The sequence below is a fragment of the Macaca fascicularis genome, chromosome 5 (assembly GCF_037993035.2).
Source record: "Macaca fascicularis isolate 582-1 chromosome 5, T2T-MFA8v1.1".
Classification (NCBI taxonomy): Eukaryota; Metazoa; Chordata; class Mammalia; order Primates; family Cercopithecidae; genus Macaca; species Macaca fascicularis.
Window position 1 is genome coordinate 126,972,652 of NC_088379.1, and position 24,739 is coordinate 126,997,390.

General features: G+C 36.0%; 1 protein-coding gene across 8 annotated transcripts in view; it reads right to left on the reverse strand.

Annotated features, from left to right (window-relative positions):
* The window catches only part of TRPC3 (transient receptor potential cation channel subfamily C member 3), a 73,674-nt gene that overhangs the window by 9,211 nt on the left and 39,724 nt on the right, over window positions 1-24,739 (reverse strand). For 3 of the 8 annotated variants that reach the window (XM_045392838.3, XM_015450790.4, XM_065545436.2), the window contains exons 5-11: window positions 24,471-24,687; window positions 22,766-22,999; window positions 19,896-20,160; window positions 16,899-17,094; window positions 15,428-15,637; window positions 14,125-14,172; window positions 12,193-12,276 (exon numbers count right to left, since the gene is read on the reverse strand). In XM_045392838.3, the coding sequence (XP_045248773.1) occupies window positions 12,193-12,276; window positions 14,125-14,172; window positions 15,428-15,637; window positions 16,899-17,094; window positions 19,896-20,160; window positions 22,766-22,999; window positions 24,471-24,687 (1,254 nt within the window). The remainder of the gene's footprint in view (window positions 1-12,192; window positions 12,277-14,124; window positions 14,173-15,427; window positions 15,638-16,898; window positions 17,095-19,895; window positions 20,161-22,765; window positions 23,000-24,470; window positions 24,688-24,739) is intronic. The other 5 variants (XM_065545435.2, XM_015450791.4, XM_074040395.1 and 2 more) reach the window with 2 other exon arrangements.

The window sequence follows — 24,739 nt, forward strand, 5'->3', positions numbered from 1 at the left end:
AGAGATTCTTGAAGCCATGACCTATATCTTTGTATCTGTATAACCTAACATCATGTATAACAGGGGTTGTCCTGAATGTGCCTGGAAGCTCACTGTGAGTGGAGTTCAGGAACATCTCATTTTGCCCCATTTAGAGAAAAACTGTCATGTGCTTCCAGTAAAAACAAGTCATCAATTATATCCTTCATGGACTGGACCAGAGTCCACCACCTGGGCCAAAGACTGTTTAATACTGTATTTGTTTGGACCAAGGGTGTTACCAAAGCGAAGTCAGCTGTGAAAGCAGATCTGCCTACAAGAGACAATAGAGAGAATAAAACTCAAGAACCCACAGTCCAACTTCTGTGGAGTCTCACAATAAATTCCTATTTCTTAACATATCATAGCATATCTGCATGCTTTTAACTTGAAATAACCAAACACAAATATTGTTACAATAAAGAACAAATAAAATATTGTTAAAATCAGCAGAATTTAATCATAGCCATCCTCCTAAGTATGTTCTTGAGAAAAAAAATCACACCCAGTTAAAAAAAGTTCTTTACACACATAAAAGAATTACTTCAACATGCTATTAATAATTAATTTTAATATAAATACCACTATTGATCAAAACGTTTTTGGTATTTTTGTCTTTTTTTGAGAGAAAGGGTCTTGCTGTGTCACCAGGGCTGGAGTTCAGTGACATGATCATAGCTCATTGCAGCCTCAAACTTCTGGGCTTAAACTGCCATCGTATATCAGCCTCCTAAAGCACTGGGATTGTAGAAGTGAGCCACCATGTCTGGCCCTGATCAAAACATTTTTGAAACTCTTCCGCTGTGGCCCCTTGGGGCATATTTGAATCTCTGTCTTTAAATAAATTGTTTTGGAGAAAAAACCCCTCATTTGGATATAAAACACATAAGGTGATGACCCTATTGGTGATGGCTACATGTTTGTTGAAGTTGGATATGATCATTTTTTTAAAAAATGCAAAGTCATGGCACTAAGTCTTATTAATAGGAATAACTAGCTAAGTTCAGTAACTAGAAAAAAATGAAACATTTTTTGTCTTATGGACTAATTATAAAAGTAATTATTTAAAGATGTTCTAAAAATATTCTGAGTTGTGATAGCCCCATTAGAATTAGTATATTCTAAGAGTTATCACTTTGAAAGAAAATCCCTATTTAGTAGACCAAGTTCTGATTTTTTTTTTTTTTTCCTAGTAGAAACAGGGTTTCACCATGTTAACCAGGCTGGTCTCAAACTCTTGACTTCAGGTGATCCACCCACCTCGGCCTCCCAGCGTGCTGGGATTATAGGCATGAGCCACCACACCCACCCCCAAGTTCTGCAATAGTTTTAAAGGTAAGTCTTACCTATTGTAATCGTGCTGCATGAAAAAAAAAAAAAACTCTAACAACCAAACAATTGTTATTATCACTCACTTGTTCACTTGTTATGAACTGAATGTTTTGTCCACCCCAGACTCATGTGTTCAAATCCTAATCCCCGATGTGATGGTGGTGATTAGGTTCCACCCTTACGAATGGGATTAGTGCTCTTATAAAAGAGATCCCACAGAACTTCCTTGTCCCTTTTCTGCCATATGAGACAGAGTGAGAAGACAGTTGTCTATGAACCAGGAAGCACTTACAGCTACCTGATTTTCAACAAATGCACCAAGAACATACATTGAGGAAAGGACAGTCTCTTCAACAAATGGTGCTGGGAAAACTGGACATCCACACGCAGAAGGATAAAACTAGACCTCTGTCTCTCACCACATACAAAAATCATTTCAAAATAAAGTCTCAGGTGTAAGACTCAAAATGATAAAATTACTAGAAGAAAACATAGGGGAAATACTTCAGGACCCTGGTCTGGGCACGGAGTTTTTGGATAAGACCTCAAAAACACAGGCAACAAAAGCAAAAATAGGCAAATGGGATTACAGCAAGCATATTTTCAAACTATGCAACTGACAAGGGGTTAATATCCAGAATATATAAGAAACTTAAACAACTCAACAGCAAAAAACAAGTAATCCAATTTAAAAATGGGCAAAAGACCTAAAGAGACATTTGTCAAAAGAAGGCATACAAATGGACAACAGGCATATGAAAAAATGTTCAACATCACTAATCATCACAGAAATGCAAATCAAAACCACAATAAGATTTCACCTCACCCTAGTTAGGATGCCTATTATCAAACAGACAAAAAATAACAAATGCTGCTATGGACGTGGAGAAAGAAAACTCATACACTATTGATAGGAATGTAAATTAGTACAGCCATTACAGAAAACAGTATGGAAGTTCCTTAAAAAATTAAAAATAGAACTACCATATGATTCAAAAAGCCCACTACTGGGCATATATCCAAAGGAAATGAAATCAGTATATTGAAGAGATACTTAAAAAATTAAAAATAGAACTACCATATGATCCAGCAATCCCACTACTGGGTATATACCCAAAGGAAATGAAATCAGTATGGTGAAGAGATATCTGCACTCGCATGTTTACTGCAGCACTATTCACAATAGCCAAAATACGGAATCAACCTAACTGTCCATCAACAGATGAACAGATAAAGAAAGTATGGTTGTATATATACACACAGTGGAATTCTATTCAGCCACAATGACATTCTGTCTTTGTGGCAACACAGATGGACCTGGAGGACATCATGTTAAATGAAATAAGCCAGGTACAGAAAGGCAAATATCATATGACCTCACTCATATGTGACATCTTAAACAGTTTATCTCATAGAAGTAGAGAGTAGAATAGTGGCTACCAGAAGTTGGAGAGGGCAGGGGGAATGGGAGGTGGGGAGAAGTTGGTCACCAGGTACAAAGTTATAGTTGGATAGAAGAAGTAAGTTAAGGTGTTACAGGGCACAGTAGGGGGACTATAGTTAACATTGTATCGTACGTTTTAAAATAGCTAGAAGAGAGGATTTTGAATGGTCTTACCACAAAGAAATGATAAATGAACAAGGCGATGAACACGCCAAATACACTGCTTTGATCCTTATACAATGTATACATGTATTGAAATATCACACTGTATGCCATAAGTATGCATATTATAATGTGTCAATTAAAAATAAAATTAAAAAATAAAGTTTGAGAAAAAAGGAGCCTAAAATAGAAATGGATGAAAAATTCAAAATGAATAGGGAAAAAATGGTAGATATGGAAGACAGTCAAGAAGAATTCAGTAGGCTTTAAATTGGTGTCTTTGAAGAAGAAATCCAAAATAATGGAGCAGAAAAAATATTTCAAGATATTTCAATAAAATTATTCAAAAATTAAAAGACGACTAAATGTACATATTGAAAGGCCATAGTGTGGCTGAGTGCGGTGGCTCATTCCTGTAATCCCAGCACTTTAGGAGGCTAAGGCAGATGGATCACGAGGTCAGGAGATCGAGACTATCCTGGCTAACACAATGAAGCCCCATCTCTACTAAAAAAATACAAAAATTGACTGGGCATGGTGGCGGCACCTGTAGTCCCAGCTACTTGGGAGGCTGAGGCAGGACAATCACTTGAACCTGGGAAGTGGAGGTTGCAGTGAGCTGAGATCACACCACTGCACTCCAGCCTGGATGACAGAGCAAGACTCCATCTAAAAAAAAAAAAAAAAAAAAAATACAATGGCCATAGTGTGTGCCAGGAAAAATTGATACAGATCCACCTATAGAACAATCAATACCGAGTTGTTGGATTTAAAAGATAAAGATATTTGGGGCATTCAAACTAAAACCTCAGGTCAACTATATGAGGAAAACAATCAGTCTGGCCTCAAATTCTTCCACATCAACATTCCATTCCACGAGGCTCTGGAGCAACGTCTACACATACATTAAAAATATCACCTAAGTATATTACAGGTAGTCAATATAAATACATAGAAATGGAAACTAATTTAGAACATAAACCCACTCAGAGAACATAGTTCCCATAGATTCTTCTTGAAGGAATTACAAAAAGACAAACTTAAGCTAACAAAGAGATAAATAGAAAATTATGGCAAAAAAGACTGCTGGTGAATATGGACTATGTTTAACAGTGGGACGAAAACTAAACCAAATGTAGGCTATAGTCCTGAAAAGGTAGTGAAGTGGATCAGAGTATGCCACCCCAAAATATGCCATTTTGGCATAAGGATTATTTTGAGCCGAAGGCAACTGAAAAGTAGGAAACACAGAAAGAGCTCTCTGCCCTAACCCATCTGCCTAAAAACAAGACATACATTTCCCTTTGTGAAGGTCTTCCTCCTCTCCCCCTCTCAGATTAGGACAAAAACAATCATTACCACTGGGGACAGAAAGTCAGCACCAAGGTGGTTCTGTACAAGCAAACCTTACTAAAATAACCTGTATCTTCTATCAGTTTCTCCTACCTTCCAACAATTTACTACCTTTAGCAACCCAAACACTTTTTCCTTTGTCATATCACCTCTCCACAAACTTCTTGTCCTTTGTTAAGTTGGTATATAAGCCCCAAATGCTAACTACCCCTTTGAGCCACTCATCACTGAGTTTTTCTACATGTATGTGCACTGCATGCATAAATAATCCTTTTTCCCCCTCCTGTTTATCAGTCATTTATCAGTTTAATTCATAGCCCCCAGGTACTGAACCTAAAGGGATTAAGAAAATTATTATTCTTCCCCCAACAAGCACAGTTCTAATAATTTAACAAGCAGGAGCTGGGAGAGGAAGGGGGAAAATGGTGTAAACACGCATATTGATTTTCTTCATAGTTTAGAGCTGAAGGATCAAAAGATAAAACTTGAAACATATCAATCAATTAACAGAGACCTAAGTATGTTTAAAAGTATTAAGATAAACACCAAGACATATAGTATAGTCCACTTCGGCAGACACTACCATTTCTCTTCCGCAGCTTTTTGACTTGGTGCGTGGCCACTTGAAATTAGGACTTTATTTCCCAGGCTCCATTGCAGACAGGTGGTTTGTGCAACTTTACAGAAGTTTCTTATAGGAAGGAACTTTCTTCTCTATCACTTTCTAACTATATTTTGGAATGTAGAAATAACAGGCAGAGCTCCAGGAGCTTTCTTGGAACATGAGATAATGTTAGACTGAAAGCCATTCATGATGCAGTAATATGATGGAAAAAGCCTGGGTCCCTGACATTGTTAGGTACCACATTAGGAACATGAGAGAGAAATAAATTTCTATTTTCTTTTAGCAATTTAAAGGTTGGTATGTGGTGGTTTTGTGAGAACTGCACCAAATTAATCATAATTAATATAAACAATAAGGGGACTACTTTAAAATGTCACCAAATACACAAAAGAAGACCTAATAAATCGAAAAGTATCATATCCTTAGAAAAGAAAAGACAACATTATAAAACTTCAATTTGCCTTAACGCGATCAAAATAAAGACACCAGCAGACAAGCCCACCTTAAAATTCAAATAGAAAAATAAGGAAGAGGTTGGGTGCTGGTGGCTCATACCTGTAATCCCAGCATTTCGGGAGGCCGAGGCAAGTGGATCACTTGAGGTCAGGAGTTCAAGACCAGCTTGGTCAACATGGTGAAACCCCATCTCTATTAAAAATACAAAATTAGCTGGGCGTGGTGGCAGGCACCAGTAGTCCCAGCTACTTGGAAGGCTGAGGCAGCAGAATTGCTTGAATCCAGGAGTTGGAGGCTGCAGTGAGCCGAGATTGCACTACTGCACTCCAACCTGGGCAAGAGAGGGAGACTCTGTCTCAAGAAAAGAAAAGAGAAAAAAAAAAAAAAAAAAAAAAAAAAGAAAGGAAAAATAATAGGAAATTCTGTAAAAAAAAAAAAACAAAACAAAACCCCTGAAGGATGTGTATGTGTGTGTGCACATGCATATGTACACATGTGCAAGCATGCACATGTATGTGTGTTTTGTTTGTTTGATTTTTGTCTTAAACTATAACAATTATGTTAATGTGGATTCTACAGCATGAATAGACAGATCAATGGAACAGAATGAAAAGCCTAGAAATAGATTTATACAGGAATTCAGTAAATTATTAAAGTGGTATTTCAAATCAATAGAAAAGATAGATTATTCAACACACCCAGCTGTATAATAATCTGGAAAGACAACATATTTGGATTCCCATCCTACAGGTTAAATGAAAATATATTCTATATGAACCAAGTATTTTCAGAGTCCAAAGAAGTGAAAGAACTAAAGAAATATGAGTTAAAAATATTAAATAATCTCCTATGGACACAAAACCTGACTCCATCAACAATTTGTAAAGTTGACTATACAAAAATAAAAAAAGTTGTGGATGGGAAAAAATACTTTAAATATTAAAAAGACACAAACTGGTAAAAACATTCTTAAGTCATAACACAAAGGCTGATATTGTTAAAATATGAAGAATTCCTCTTCATTGATAACAAAAAGCCCATCAAGAAAAGCAAATATATATGGAGTAACAAGTATATATGACATTAAACATAAAAAAGAAGGTAAAACTCATTCATGATAAAGAAATGCAAAGCAGCACATTTTAACCTATCTAGTGAAGATAAAAACCTTTGGTAACACAGTGTTTGTAAATTAAGGAGGAAATAGGTGCTCTCAACATATTTATTGTAAGAATGTAAGTTAGTACAAGCTCCATCAGTATGATAATAGCTAAAAAATTAAAATTCAAATATATTTTAACCAGACAATTCCATGTATTTGTTCATGATTGAGATGTTATATATACAAAATGATTTACTATAGTATTGCTTGTAATAGCTAAATATTAGCAATATCCTCTATTTCCATCAATAAAAGAATGATTAGATAAGTATAACCATATGATGGAATACACTGTAACTATTAAAAGTAAAACTTTAAAAAGAGACAAAGAAAGGCATTATATAATAATAAGGGGATCGGCTCAGCAAGAGAATATACCAGTTGTAAATATATATGCACCCAATACCACCAGAGCACTCAGATAAATAAAGCAAATGTTATTAAGTCTAAAGGGAGAAATACATCCTAATATAATAATAGTTGGGGACTTCAACCTCACTCTCAGCATTAGACAGATCATTTAGACAGAAAATCAACAAAAAGCCATCAGATTTAAACTACACCAAGACCAATGGACCAAAAATACATTTATGGAACATTTTACCCAACAGCTGGAAGTACACTTTTTTTTTTGTTTGTTTCTTTTTTGAGACAGTGTCTCACACTGTCCCCTAGGCTGGAGTGCAGTTGTGCAATCATGGCTCACTGCAGCCTCAACTTCGTGGGCTCAAGAGATCCTCCTACCTCAGCTTCCCAAGTGTCTAGGATTACAGGCATGTGCCACTATGCCTGGCTAATTTTTTTCACTTTTGTAGAGGTGGGGTCTCACCATGTTGCTCGGGCTGGTCTCAAACTCCTGAGCTTAAGCAATCCCTCTGCCTTGGCCTCCCAAAGTGTTAGGATTACAGGTGTGAGCTACCAGACCCAACCCCAAAACATATATTCTTTTAATCAGCACGTGGTACATTCTCTAGGATTGACCATATGTTAGGACATAAAACAAGTCTCAGGAACTTAATAAAATCAAAATTATATCAAGTATTTTATCTGACTACAATGGAATAAAATTAGACATCATAACAAAAGGCACCCTTGAAACTATGCAAATACATGAAAATTAAGCAACATATTCCTGAATGACCAATGGGTCAAGGAAAAAATTAAGAATGAAATTTTAATATTCCTTGAAATGAGTGAAAATAGAAATACAACCAACACCCATGCAACACAGCAAAAACAGGAGTAAGCGCCAAGTTTATAGCAATAAATGCCAACATCCATCAAAAAACTAGACAGATTTCAAATAAGCAATCTAATGAAGCACATAAAGGGGAAAAAAAGCATAAAAAATGCTTGAAAAAAGCATGAAAGAAAAGCATGAACAAATCAAACCCCAAATTGGTAGAAGAAATAATAAAGATTAGAGCAGAAATAAACAAAATTGAGACTAAATACAAAAAATCAACAAAACAAAGGCTTTTTTTTTAAAAGACAAACAAAATTGACAAACCATTAGCTGGAGTAACTTAAAAACAGAGAGATAAGGCTCAAATAAGTAAAATCAGAAAATGAAAAAGGAGACATCACAATGGATAGCACAGAAATATGAAAGATCACTAGAGACTACTATGAATAACCATATGCCAATAAATTAGAAAACCTGGGAAAATAGATAAAATCATGGACACATTCAATCTACCAAGATTGAACGAACAAGAAATAGAAAATCTAAACAGACCAAAAACAGGTAACAAGATTAAATGAGTGCATAAAACATCTTCTAAAAAAATAATAATAAAATAAAGTCCAGGACCAAATCGTTTCACTGCTGAATTCCACTGAACTTTTAAAGAAGAATTAATACCAATTATTCTCAAACTATTCGGAAAAATTAAAGCAGAAGGAATTCTTCTTAACTCACTTTATGAGACCAGTATAACCCCAATACCAAAATAAGCACTCAATAAAACTACAGGCCAATATCCTTGATGAACATAGATGTAAAAATCCTCAATAAAATACGAATAAATCAAATCCAAAATCACATCAAAATCCCACTTGATAAGTCAAGTGGGATTTATCCCAGGAATGCAAGGATGTTTCGGCATACAAAAACCAATAAACATCACACATCACATCAACAGAATGAAGGATAAAAACTGTATGATTATCTCAACAGATGAGAAAAGCTTTTCATAAAATTCAGTATTCCTTAATGATAAAAAACTTAATAAATTAGGTATAGAAAGAAAGAATCTCAATGTAATAAAGGCATGTAACAAACCCACAGCTAACATCTTACTGAACTGGGAAAAGCTGGAAGCTTTTTTAGAACTGTAACAAGAAAAGGATGCCCACTATCACCACTCTTATTCAACATAGTACCGGACGTTCTGGCCAGAACAATTAGGCAAGAGAAAGAAAGAAAGGGTATCCAAATTGGAAAGAAGGAAATCAAATTGTCCCTGTCTGCAGCCAACATGATCTCATACATTGAAAAACCTACAGACTCTACCAAATAACTTTTAGAACTAATAAACAAATTCAGTAAAGTTGCAGAATACAAAATTAACATACAAAAATCAGTCACATTTCTATACACAAACAACAAACTATTTGAAAAAGAAAATAAAAAAGGCAATGCCATTTACAATACCCAGGAATTCATTAACCAAGGAGATGAAAGACCTCTTCAAGGAAAACTACAAAACACTGATGAAAGAAACTGAAGAGGATACAAAGGGAAATGTACCCCATGCTCATGGATCAGAAGAATTACTACTGTTAAAATGATAATAGTACTCAAAGCAATCTACAGATTCAATGCAACTCCTATCAAAATACCAATGACATTATTCACAGAAATAGGAAAAATATCCTAAAATTTGTAGGGAATCACGAAAGACCCCAAACAGCCAAAGCAATCCTGAGCAAAAAGAAAAAAACTAGAAGTATCACACAATCAGACCTTAAAATATATTACTAGGCTGTAGAAACCAAAACCACATGGTACTGGCAAAAAAAAAAAAAAACCAGACATATAAACCTATGGAACAGAATTAAGAACTCAGAAATTAATCCATGTATCTAGAACCAACTGAGTTTTTACAAAGATGCCAAAAACACTCATTGGGAAAAGGACAGTCTCTTCAGTAACGGATGCTGGGAAAACTGGATATCCATATGCAGAAGAATGAGACTAGACTCCCACTTCTCACCTTGTATAAAAATCAGTGCAAAATGGATCAAAGACCTAAATGTAAGACCTGAAATGATAAAACTAGTAGAAAAAAACATAGGAGAAATGCTTCAGGACATTGGTCTGGGAAAATACTTTATGAACAAGACCTCAAAAGCACAAGTAACAAAAGCAAAAATAAACATATGGAATCATACCAAACCAAAGACTTCTGCACAACAAAGGAAACAACAACAGTGAAAAGACAACCTATGAAACGGGAGGAAATATTTGCAAATTGCTCATCCAACAGGGGATTAATATCCAGAATATACAAGGAACTCAATAATCTCAACAGCAAAAAAAAAAAAAAAAAAAAAATTCCAATTACAAATGGGCAAATAATCTGAACAGACATTTCTCAAAATACATACAAATGGTCAACAATAGATGAAAAAATGCTTAACATCACTAACCAAACCACAATGAGATATCATCTCACTCCAGTTAGAATGGCTACAATCAAAAAGACAAAAAAAAAAAAAAAATGCTGGCAAGAACGCAGAGAAAGAGAACTCTAATGTTATTGGTGGGAATGTAAACTAGTACAACCACTATGTAGAACAGTATGGAGGATTTTCCAAAAACTACAAATAGAGCTACCGTATGATCCAGCAACCCCACTCCTGGGAATTTATCTAAAGGAAAAGAAATCATCCTATCAAAGAGACAACTGCACCCACATGTTTTATTGCAGCACTATTCACAATATTCAAAATATGAAATCAACCTAGGTGTCTAACAGATGAATATATAAAAAATGTGGTATATATACACAATGGACTCTATAAAAAAGATTGAAATCCTGTCATTTGCAGCAACATGGATAGAACTGGAGGACATTATGTTAAGTGAAATAGCCAGGAACATAAAGTTAAGCACCGCATGTTCTATCTCATATGCAGAAGCTAAAAAAAGTTGATCTCATAGAGGTAAAATGTAGGACAGAGGATACTAGAGACTGGGAAAGGTAGGGGTAGGGGGGGATATGGAGAGATTTGTTAAAGGAAACAAAATTACCACTAGATAGGAGGAATAAGTTCTAGTGTTCTACACCAGGAATCCCCAACCCCTAGGCGAAGGACTGGCACCTGTCCGTGGCCTGTCGGGAATCAGGTTGCACAGCAGGAGGTGAGAGGCTGGCAAGCGAGCATTACCGCCTGAGCTCCACCTCCTGTCAGATCAGCAGCGGCATTAGATTCTCCTATTATTGTGAACCCTATTATGAACTGCACATGTTAGGGATCTAGGTTGCGCACTCCTTATGAGAATCTAATGCCTGATGATCTGAGGTGGAACACTTTCACTCTGAAACCATCACCCCACCCCATCCGTGAAAAAACTGTCTTCCACAAAACCGGTCCTTGGTGCCAAAAAGGTTGGGGACCACTGTTCTACACTATTATAGCATGACCATAGTTAACAATGATATTTTAATATCATACAGTCTCATATAGCTAGAAGGAGGATATTGAATGTTACCAACACAAAGAAATGATAGATGTCTGAGATGACAGATATGCTAATTACCCTGATCTGATCCCTATATATGTATCAAAACATCACTATGTAGACAATGAATATGTACAATTATTTATCAATTAAAAATAAAGTTAGACAAAATCAATAACACAAAAATAAACAAATATGTAAAATTTACAAAAATTTTCTTAAAAAAAAAAAGACTGACAATTAGTGTGCTGAGTCATTTTGTGGTTTCCTGCTTCTAAAAAAATTGGATAAGGAATAGAACAATATGCAGTAATTGACGTCACCAATATATTATAAATTCCTTGATCTTCACTTTTGTGAACTTATACACATCAGAAAGTCAAAGACTTGATGATCAAAATGATCAACTAGATGAAAAACAAAGGGCTATAACTTCCCCTGAGTTGGAGAATAGTGTTCAAATGTCACATTCAGTATCAAAATGCAGAAGATATTTTAAAGTAGTACTCATGAAACAGTATAGCCAAACAATCCATTTAAAAAATGGATCACCTGAAAGAAAAACATAGAGAAAAACCAAGTTTTTCTGCTGTGGGAGAATTATTCATTCTAAAGTACTCTGTCTTCTACTGCTTTCTTTAGTTTAAGTTATACATTATTTGGTAATTGTAGCAACACTTTGCTTTCAATATTGTAAGAGGAACTCTTAGTTAAAAACAATGAAGGACTTGGACTCTGATTTCTAAAGTCTCCTCCAACTAACATACTATTTTCTTTTATTTTTAATTTTTTTAAAAAATTTCACAGGTGTTGAATCATTTTCTTTGTTCTGAGCTATCCTCATGGCATATCTCAAGAATATAATTCAACTCATGACACACACACAAACACACACGCAGACATATATGGAATCACATACAGATCAAGAGATACGTCTAATGAATGCTTACCTGATAACGTGTTGGCTGATTGAGAATGCTGTTAAAACTGTGTGATTCAAAAACTCTTGAGTTAGACTGAGTGAAGAGGTTTAACTAGGAAAAAATACAATTAACCTAGTAAATTAGAATACATTCATTTGGAATAAAAAATATAATCCATTTATTCTCCTTGATAACATTTCTGGAGTCAACATTCCTAAGAAACATTTTGTGGAAGTTGAGCTTTGTAAGTGATGTAATATATTCCCAAAGGTTAAAATTACTGTGAGCAATATGCTCACATTTATCAAAATGTTGGCACAATGTACTACTGTAATAGAACTATTTAATTGAAATTATATGTTAAAAATTGGCTCATAAGAAACATAATTTTTCCTGGGGACCTTGCATACTTTATCAAAATGTACTCAAGGCATCTAGAAGGCCAGGTTCCATAGAAGTTCGATCTGTTCCTGAGTCTCTCCTAGACTTGAATAGAAACACATTGCAGGTTCAGATGGCACCATTTGGTATTTTGCAGCCCTAAAATATTAGCCAAAATAACCCATCTTCCAAAGTATCTTGGCCTTATACTGAGTCAGGTTCACAATTTTGGAAAGAATTGGGCTAAAGAATTTTAGTTTCCTTTTCTTTTCTCTCTTTTTCTTTTTAAGGTTTAGCTTTTGAGTGGGTAGGAACAGGAAACAAGAGGAACCCACAGGTACTACCTACTCTGCACGTATATCAGCAGGTCTTATCTGTGGACAAGCTCTGCCACTGTAAGGTGTGATTCCAAGATGTGGCCCTCTAGCCGAAGAGATGATTCACCTCACCACCTAACTTCCCACCATTGTAACTCAGGAAGGTGTGGGATGCTAAGAAGAAGGAAGTAGCGCTGATAGGAAAGGACCTTTCTTTGCTCTCTTACAATTGTGCCTGGCGAAAACCTTAGCTAACAAAAAGTTAATTCTCCAATCAGCCACTGGAGGCCAGTATCTGATTGCTGACTGAGGTTAGCTGTCTAGGTTAGCAGGAAAGATTTCTCGAGGCTCCTTCCCCTCTTCTAAAAAAGAGAAATAGAAAAATATAATTTCTCCAAATTTCTGCTACATTCAATACATGAAGAGTATCTATGAATATGAGTAATATTAAAGAGATGTAAACATCTGTATGCAAAATTTAAAAAATAAAATCAAAAATTTATTTATTTATTGTGGCAGTTTTTAACCAGATACGGGAAGAGTGGAAAGTCGAGGAGCAAGCTTCCTGAGAGATCAGTGTCCAACTTTCTATTTCCAGCATCTTCTCTGAGAAAGGCTATTGTTTCCTGTCAATGGTACCATACAGGCAGGAGACGACAGCCTAAATGCAACGCTTCCTTCCTGTTCCTGTGAACAGGCTGTGTTTTCTTTACAGGGGTCTAGGTAGCCACAAGCCTACTGTGTGTGCTCCTCTCAACCTAACGTTTAGTATTTCCCCTTCTACATTATGATAATATCAGGAATGAAGTCAGTGAGACCTATTGCCTAGAAAAAGAAAATTCAAGGTATGTTCTGTGAAGTGCAAGGGTTGTGAGCTCCCACATTTGAGAGACTTCTTTTTTGCAATAAAGTCTCAGTTAATAAATCCCCAGAAAAACAAAGACCCCTCAAAGCAAAGTCAATTTCAGTAGCAGCAGGAGCTGCCCAGGGTGACAACTAGAGCCCGACTCCTTTAAGAGACCAGTTACCTCACAGCTGAAGGTACAGCTTGCTGAGAGGAAGTGGGCTGGTAACCAAGGGTGGACTCAGGTGCTGAGCATGAGGCATCCAGGTGCCGCAGAGAGAGCTAGGCATCTGATGCTAAAATACTTGAATTCTTCACCTACCCCACACTGGTCAGTTTATGTGACCTCGCATAAGCAAGTTATCTGAATGGCTTCAATTGTCTTATCTATAAAATGGGAATAATGATAATACCTACCTCACAGCGTTGCATGAGGTTCAAATGTACAGCAAAGCACTTTGTAAACTGTGAATGAGGAAGGGCACTGATATTTGTTGAGGCTGGAACTTTGTAGATCTCATATAATCCTCACAACAACTCTACAGAGTTAGACAATTGTCTACAATTGGTGGACAATTAAGGCTCAGAGTTGTGAAGTGATTTATCCATGTTCCTTGCTAATAAGCCACAAGTGCCACAATTCAAATCCAGGTCTAATGCCGAAGCTCTCTTCTTTGTGTTATACTGCTTCTCACTGCATACATGAGGTATTATTTTAAATTATGGGCTGTTGCAACCAATTGCTGACTTGTAACCCAATAGCCTTAAGAGCCCATATCCAGGTCAAACAAAAAAAGATTTAAAAGGTCACTTTCTTAAAGAATGCAATTCTCGAAGATTCAAAACAATTTTAAAAAGCAATAAATCAAATTGCACTAATCTTAGCTTTTTCTCCCAGTTTCAACTGAGAAAAAATATCTACCTTCACTCAGGAAGGCATATGCTTTATGGAGATAACATTGATATCTTGTGGGCTTTTAGGATGTTATAGCTACAGACCATTTGCACAATTTTAGAAAAAGTTATACTTCATAACTTTGTTTCTGTCTGCCTCATTCCCTATTATTTAGGTTTGCTCACATCCTTCTATCTATACCAATTCCATCTCTGAAAGTTAGTTCATGATAACAAAGTACCCTCATGAAAATTATCTTCTTTGTTAAAATTAAACTATGACTCAACTGGGATAACTCAAGGGTTTCTTGCTTATTTATAAAATGAGTACTTATGATTATTTGAGGATGCTCTTGGGCCTGTATCTATTTTATGGCACTAATGGAAAAAAGATTATTTAGCCAAATAAAAAGTTTCTACAAAAAAGGAGAATATGGTGGTGGTGAACTATACATACACCAAGAGGAAGGCTGGAAGTTTAAACTATGTAACTTCAGAATAACAGTTGAGAAGCACAGAACACACAAAAACAAAGTGTTTTCTAACAGTAACTTTTCTGGTTACTTTTAACAAGTTAAAGGCTTTTTTGTTTGTTTACAATCTGGCAGTTTATATGATGTTCTGATCAAAACAGGGCCTTGACTCAGTGACTTCTTGAAACATCATGAAAATATTTAGTATTAGTCTGTGAAAGACTGTGGACTAGACAGTTACTTTTGACATCTTCTAAGTTCACACATAAAAATTATTGAACAAACATCAAAAGACAAGAAAAAAAAGAGACAGAACATTTATTTTAAGGTCTTGGTAAGTTTTCGATACCTACCCTGGACTTTGAGTTACCCATTCCCATTTCTATATCCTTCTGAAGCCTTCTCCTTCTGCATTTGGGGAAGTTAATGATTCGCATGATGAAATAAACAAATGATTTTGGACTAGGAACTAGACTGAAGGGTGGAGGTAATGTTTTTCCATCATCAAAATAGGATAACCAAAGTTTTGAACGAGCAAACTTCCATTCTACATCGCTGTCATCCTGTGTCACAAAACAGAAAAAACCTAATTTTAAAAGCTAAATATTCTAGTAACTGATGCTAATAGGTTTTTTACAATGAATCTAAGTTATGTTTTTGACATAGGTAACTTATACACATTTATCTACATATATTCTATAGACCTACATAATATTCTCATTTTTCAAATAAAAGATTCTCATTCTCTTTCATATGCCTCTACCTGTACCCACTGAAATTTAACCAGAACTTCCTGTCTACCATCCAAAAACAAGGCAAAAAGACAAGAAAAACAGAGTGCCAAGGAAGGATAAAAAGATTAATTCCTCCCTCTGTCCCCCACCCAGTCAATTCTGCATGTTTGACAATAGTTGCCTATTTCCCATCCTCCTTCCTCACCTATACCTATCCGAGCCAGGTTGTAGACACAGCATATTATATTTCAAGGGCAAGGGGAAAAAATGATTCTCAGATGAATTGCTTTTTGGTATTTTTGTGTTTACCATATGTCCCCAAATGTCACATAAGCCCCTGAGTAGCCTGATCCTGTCTTACATTTCCTTTCATTCTCTGTGCTGCCCACAGTGATGGAGATAACCACCCTAACTGATAGGAGAAATGAAGGGAAGGGGGTTCGTACTAGGAGGAAGCTGCCTCTCTCAGTTCACACAGCCTAGAAGGCCATTAGGACCAAAACTTCTACTTTGAGGACACTATATATTATGAGTTTCTAAAACATACATAGAGATTTGGTGGAGTTAACAAACCACAAAGCACTAAAAAGACACTGAACACTAAAGTGAAGGACATAAGAAAACATATATACAACAGTGAAGAGAGGTACTAAACCCAGCCCAATCCAAAACCAAGAATCAAGAGATTTCTAGAATACTCAAAATTTTGACTGGATAAAGAACACCATTAGTGTTTGCCAAACATCTGGTCATTCTACCAGGTAGAATGGTGGGCTGGCTACTTGAAAAGAGAGTAATTTCCTTAGGGCCAATACTTTTTCTAGCCACTTATTTCAAAACTTCTGAAGTATACCCTGAGAGAAGGCAGAGCAGCAATAAATTCATGGGGAACCCTGCTGTGCACCTAGAAGACACCAGAATGTGGATAGCTATCTATCCAGGTAGAAAACACAGGGAAAGGCCCAGGCTCTGTGTGGATATGAGCCTCTTTGTTACATGAGCTGGAGCTCAGCCATAGGGTACAGAAGCAGATGTATACTATCAGAATAGGATGACAAGGATAGACACTATGGATAGAAAACAGATTTACCTCAATTTCTTGATATGAGCTATTAATCATAGCAATTAGCATGTTGAGTAAAACGACCACCATAGTTACGTTGTATATTCCATAAAGAACGTATCCAATATTTTCTATGAATTTGTGATCATATTTGAGCACAACAGAAGTCACTTCAGACAACCCAAATATTGACCAAAATAAAGTCTTGAAACTTTCTTCTACACTGTTGAAAAAATATGGTAAAAAGTAAGTAAGTTAACAGTTTTCAATATCTAAGAGTGAAAAGTAAAAAACAAGTTAGGGTCTAATTACTGTACAGGTGTAAAATGCCACCATAATATACTCCAAGAGTATAACCACTCTGTTATGACATTTCATAGAAAAATTATTCTCTCAGGTTTTCAGGAACTGGTGATTAAACGGTGCCAATGCCTAGCTTTTCTGAAATTATCATCAAGTGAAAATTCTCTGAACTCCACAGGAGAAAGCTGAAGTCAAGTCACAATAACCATTCCTTTCTCCTACAAAAAGGGGAATTTGCTGTTTGATTTTGTATGTGACTTAGAAATTTAAATCAGGTTTTCTGTAGTAGAACAGGGTTGGGATTAAAATTATATAACCAATTTTTTAAAAGTATGTAAAAACATATTCCTTGCAGCATCATTTGCAGTAGGGAAGAATGAAAGTAATCTAAATACCCATCAATAGGGGACAGGCTAAATAATGCTGGTATATCCATATGATGGAATGCTATGCAGCCACTGTGGGAAAATGAGACAGATCGAGCTTTGTGTGTTTATATAAAATTATATCAAAGATATACTAAATGAAAAAATAAGATATAGGAAGTGTGAAATATTCTATAATTTAAATAAAAAAGAAAGGCATACAAATACTTATATTCTTTTTTATATAAAAAATATCTCTGAAAATATTCAAAAGTAACCATTGCCTCTGGGAACTAAGGAGAAGTAAGAGACTGTGCCAAGGGTAGGGAGAAGGACAGGCATTTCCCTGTAGACGCCTCTCTATTTAAATTTTTTATCACAGGAATATATTACCTACCTAGAAATACTTAACTGGAAATGAAGAGGAGGCAACAGAACGAAAGACTCCTGTTCTTTTCCCTTAATTTATATAATGTACTTCCCGATTCTTCTACCACAACAAATAGCACTTAGACCCTCACCAGACTAATTACCTACTTTTGTCCCTTAATTAAATGATATTTGGCAACATGTATTTGGGTGGTTTTGTCACAGAACCAAATTGTAATCACTGGTGAACTAAATTAATAATAATTAAATTAAAGATTTACACACATAAAATTCCATTACACCTTCAAAAGTAAGTCTTTTTCTTTCTCAGAGAAAGATTTGTGAAAAAGTACGTTTTAAGTTTGTTATAACATCCTAAATAACAACGAATTTTATAGATTTGTAGGTTTTAGTACTAGTTTATTCATTCACTCATAAAACAAATATTAACAGAGCATCTATTATGTTCTAGAAATTTTGCTACACCCTGAGGATGGAGGGCTGAATAGAACTCTATTCCTGTATAGTTACTCTCTATTACGAAACATTTGGCTGTGTGATGTTATGGCATAGATGCTGACAGGAGAGTAAGAAAAACCATAACCTTTTTGTTCCTGCCATTTATTTGACTGTGTCACAAAATTCTCCTGCACCTTCCTCTTGCTCCTTTGCAAACCTTGCTGCCCCTCGCTTCTCTTCAAATCTATATGGAGTGCATGTGTGGGAAGAGGGGGATAGTAAAAAAGGAAAGGACACTGGCAGTTCTGAGCTCCTACTGTGGGCAAGAGGCTTTATATAACTCACCTTACATAATTGTCACAACGACCTTATTTAAACTTTATTGTGCTTATTTTAAAAATAAGGAAACTGACACTGAGAAATGTTCAGGAACTTAACCAAAAGCCACAGCTAGAAAACAGCAGAGACTGCATTCAAATCCAGGTCTGCATGATTTTCAGCCTGTGTCCTTTCTATTACATTGTATGGTCACATCCCTAGAAAAAACACTGAAGAAAATAGAATGTATAAAATGAGTTACCATAGAGTTAAAAGGAAAATGGGGGCAGGGGTCACACTGTGTGCAAGATCTCTTTGTCATTTCCCTGCCGGGTTCAAAACAGGTTTTTTTCTTCATTACAATAAAGCGAGTTTCAAATCTCTTTCACCTCCAAGACCTGTTCTATATTAACTATTAAAAAATTCATTTTAGAACAATTGAGATGTCTACAAGGGCTTGATATTCTACTGTGGTCTATAGAGTACTTACTGAGTGTATAGTTTGTTTCCAGTAGTGGCATTATTGGGAACAAAGGCAGAGCAGGAAGGGTTTATGACCTCCCCACCTGGAAGAACTGCAGTACACAGCAGAGGCCCTATGTCCATGACAACCGAACACCACCGGGTGAGAACAGATCTCGCAATCTGTGTGTCTCCATGCTGAAGGAACTTAAAGGGAAAATGACTAAGGAAACTTGATCAAGGAAGACTTCATGGAAGAGGTGAGTCTCCAGTGCAGAAACCAGTATGGCCAAAGGAAGAAACTGGTATTATCATGATAGTGGGCTATAAAATGTTTAGCTATAATTTCCTCTTACTCAACTCCCTGTACTGATCAATGAATATATTAAAATAAAAGCTGATGCTTCCTTTTTGAAAGAAGAGTATTGGCTATAAAATGATGAAACTAATTTTAATGTTATACATAATGCAAGAGACACCCAGTATTATAAATCTGTTATCCTGTTTTCTTAATATAGCCAGTTTTGTCTAGGGTTTTTCCAAATTCTGACCCATTCTGTGGTCAAACTCTCACTAAGCTCAGAGATGAGCCTTCAGAGCAATGTAATCACACACAAGCACTAACTGTTTTTGATGGATTATTTTCTGTGCTTAAAAACATCTTTATTACAATCACAGAAATTTTTCCTTTGTTTTCTGTAGATTGGTTAGAATTTCTCTTTCCTTTATAAAAAGATGTTTTACTTACGTGGTAAAAGCAGCATTTACTTTAGCCCCAAGGTAGTAAGAATAAAGTATGAACATGCCAATCATAAAGGCAAAAAACACCATAATAAAGAGGACCATGAACTTGAATATGTCCTTTACAGTCCTTCCAAGAGAGATCTGCAGGGGGCCAAAGCTCTCATTTGCAGGGAGGATGTATGCAATCCGAGAGAAGCTGAGCACAACAGCTATGGCATAAAGGCCTTCAGATATAATCTGAGGGTCAGAAGGGAGCCATTTATCTCTAGCTAGAAAAAAAGAGAGAAAGAGATTAAAAATGGAGCTTTCTATTCATTGTCAACTATGCAAAGCAAATACCTTAAATAGGATCTATCTTGTAGGTAGGTGGTTACCATCTCAGTTGAAACTACTCTAGATTTAATTAACTGTCCAGGGATTATTTTCATCTTCAACCAGAAACGTAAACTCTATATTACTTTCAATGGAGGGTACACTATTATAAAGATACTAAGCTGACTTCACATTGAGCAGAAACAGAATAAAATACAAAACGTGAAGAGGTTAAAACACTTCGTTAGACACAGACTGTTTCCAGGATGACAAAACAACTGACTTGACTGATTTGTCCCTTCAGTTATTAAATTTACTGACCAGTTATTTTGTCATCCTATAGGCACAGCTGGAGTGTAACTTCTTTCCCATATTTTGTGGGAAAATTAGTTCATCCAATAGTTTATGCAAATAAAATATTTCGAGGAGTGAGAATGTCACTGAATCACAATGGTGCTGACAATATGATATCTCAGCAATATAACTTGTCCCTGAAAAATGTAAAATGCCACTGAAGTAAAAGAATTTTGGATACAGATTCAGAATGAGGACCCCTAAAAACCCTTTCAAGGTCACTTATTAAGTCTGCAGCAGACCTGTCAGGTCAATGAAATATTATGTGGTTAATTTTGTACAAACTGAGTCACTCCCAAAAGAATGGATGTATTGCAGACATCTGCAATAACAACAAAACTTAACATTTATTGATCAGTTCAGCCACTGTGGAAAGCACTTTGAAGATTTCTCAAAGAACTTAAAATAGAACTACCATTCAACCCAGCGATTCCATTAGTGGGTATATATCCAAAATAAAGCATATTGTTTTACCAAAAGACATATGCACTTGCATCTTCATTGCAACACTATTCACAATAGCTAAGATACGGAATCAACCTAGGTGCTCATCAACAGTGGATTAGATAAAGAAAATGTGGTACATATACTTCATGGAATACTATGCAACTACAAAAAAGAATAAAAATCATGTCCTTTGCAGCAACATGAATGCAGCTGGAGGCCATTATCCTAAGTGAATTAATGCAGGAATAGAAAACCAAATACTGCAGGTTTTCACTTATAAGTGGAAGCTAAACAGTGGGTATTCATGGACATAAACATAGCAGCAATGAAACTGGAAACTACTAGAGGGAGGAGGAAAGGGTTGAAAAACATCTATTAGGTATATGCTCAGTACCCGGGTAATGAGGCCATTCCTAGCTCCAAACCTCAGAATCATGCAATATACTCAGGTAACAAACCTGCACATGTACCCTCTGAATATAAAATAAAAGTTTAAAAAAATAACATTTCTTGACTATTTAATATGTGTCAAACACTGCTTTCAATGATCCTATGGATTTGATATTATTATCTTCTTTTAGAGATGCAGAAACCAGACTTAGAAAGGTTAAAAACTTGATCAAAACAATACATATAGAAGATAGCGAAGCCTGAATCCATCCCTTCCAGACAACAGCCACTAAATATACATGAATAAATTTAAATAAATAGGTTATGAAATAGTCAAGATATATAAAATGCAATCTAAAATTAATTCTTTAATTACAAATGGTGATCATTTGCTCATTTGAACAAGTCTCCTTAGTATATAAAAATCTTTGCTTGCTGAGAATAACAGAGGTGCTTAATTACATCTTACATTTTGGAGCGGAAGTCCAGCCTTCAATAACGTTTACATGCTACTTGTACTCATCACAATGTGCCCTAATTACACCCAAAAAAATTATTCTTCACAACCAGATCACAGTTAAACTCTGTGCCTGAGTTCCCCTACCTGTAAGATGAAGATTAGACAGCACTTTCTAAAGTCTTTTCCAGATTTCAGATTTTACAACTATATACAAATTTGCTAGCTGTGGCTCCTCAATTTGGCCTCAAGAGAAGGGAAGCTAACATTACTTACCATTGGTTTGTTCGGGGGAAGGAAGGCATCAATGTTCTTTCACACTGGGTGTCAGCTGAGGTCTCACTGCTCTTCACAATATAGAGATATTTGACATGAACCCCATTCCATGACATGTGAGCAGGACAACATCCTCCCCCAACATTTCTGCTGGTTCTCCAGAGCTTACATTCTTGTGGTCACTTTAGGACCTACTTCCTGCCTCTGCTGAATTACTGTTCACTTTGCCTGTAGAGCAGTTTGGCAACTTTTATTATCTATCTCCTGCTCTCGGGGACTTATCTTTCACATCAAGCAGTTTATCAAACTATTTTTTCCCTAATTAAGACAGTCTCCCAATAGTAATTATTTTATAGGCTTAAAGGTAATTTTCTTCCACCTTGTAACATTGTCTTTTTATAGCTATGAAAACTGAGGCACAGTGAAGCAAGTTGACTTGAACAAGTTTACACAGTAAAGGGGGTCAGAGCCTTGAAATGAATCCAGTTTTGTAGGTTCCAAAGTTCATGATTTCTCCACTGTCCATAAATATTCAATACACCTCTTATACTAAACATACTGTCATTGGCATTTCCTTCCAAAATGTGGTTCCAATACCTTTCCTGAAACATAAGGAGACCCTGAAGCTAATAACTTACCATAAGTGAAATACTGTATCTCTGGTGGGAGTGTCACTTCACTGAGGTCGCTCTCTTGGACATAACTGTCCACATACTGTTGTGCCTTTGTTGCCTGAAGGAAAGCTAGGAATCTGGCTGTGAAAGCAGCAATGAAGATGGAGAGCATCCCAAAGTCCAGCACATTCCACAACTGCAAAATGTATTCCCTAGGTCCTTCCAGCCAGAGCTCTTTACACTCAGACCACATCATTCCTGTCACAACAAATACAGAAGGTGCAGGTCAGATTTTACAGGCTAGGCCGAGAAGCCATTACTGTGTCCACCACCAGGCCACAGGTATCTCTAAAATACCCTACACATCAAGCACAGTACTAGGCATCACAAAGCATTGACTGACTGACTGTATGGTCACTGAGGCCCTGTGCGGAGTTAAATGGAAGAAGCTCCTGCTAAGAAAATAATTCACCCCACAACACTAGAATTTGGAGAAGCAGTCTACATGTGGCACCAGAAACGTCTCTATTGATGTAGAGGAGGTAGTGGAGCGGGGTGAGGAGAAGGAAGAAGGAAAGAAAATAAGCAAGGAAGGTTCTTCAAGTTGTCCTATAAGACTTTTGGGGAAGAAAATATGTTCTATATAATCACAATGGTTAGTTATCAAACTGTAGTGATTATTGGAGAAATAAGTCCCCAAGATTTTTAACAAGAAGAACGGTTTACCAATAATACTCATATCACACTCTTATCCCCTCTTCTCATTTCCATGTCATGCTAAAAAGTGAGCAACATTATTTGAAAAAGACGAAACCCTTAAGTGAGAGGCCCTAGGACATTCTGAAGAAACTGAAAGCAGAAAATGCCATTCTGGGACAAGAGGACAAAATAGTACAACTTAACAACTTAACAAATTGTCCTGACTACATAAAGGGAAAATATTGTAGAATTTTTAAAAAGTTAATGGCTTAAAAGAAAATATATAAAATAATTACTTGACCTAGGCTGAGGCCACAGGAGTGAATGGGAGGAAGAACTAACCTACTAACTCAGAAAATAAGAAGACATCAAGACTCACACTGGATAAAACAGATACAAAAATGACTTCAGATTAATCAGAAATAAACAACCTGGTTCCAATCTCCATTTCTTAGCAGAGAGCACAACAAATTCTTTTCCTCACATAACTTCAAATTCTTATTTTAACACAGCTATTCAAAATGGGTTATTGTAAGATGAAATAGGTTGGCACAAAAGTAACTGAAGTTTTTGTCATTTTAAAAATAGTAAAAGCCACAGTTACTTTTGCACTCAACCTAATAACAAACATTCTGAAAATGAAAACTCTCCTAAAATCTCTGGCACTAAACAACAAAGAAAGTATTTGTCATCAGTTGATAGTCATTGGGTTATTTCACAAGTATTTCAATTAAATAATTGATCACAGTGAGTCACATTTTAAAACTTACATCTTGTTCAATAATTGAAATTAGGTTTCTGAAACATGGTATATTTGTAATTAGGGTCGTGTTATACATAAAAAATTTTATTTAGTGTTAGGGGACACCTTTTAGCATTACCTAGCTAGAAAATTATTTGATTATTTTGCTATTTAGCTTATCTTGCAATAGTGATGTTGTCACCATATAAGACATAACAACATTTTTTTCAATAGAAAATGGCGATTATTTCTATAATTACTTTTTGGTAGAATAAATAAAAGGCTTACCAAGAACCCAGACCATAATTAGCATTTCAGTCCATGTAAACTGGGTGGTTTTCACCCTGAAGATCTGTTTGGGATAGTCAATAACCGTGATATTGGGCAGCGTGGTGATGCCTTCAAACCTGTCTGAGGCATTGAACACAAGCAGGCCCAGGAAGATGATGAAAGAAGCTGCGTGTGCTACAAACTTCATAAAAGGGCTTCGCAGAATTTTCCCCAGCTGCAACAAAACAAAGAGGAAAAGTTTGCTTCAGAAAATCTGGCTTTCACTT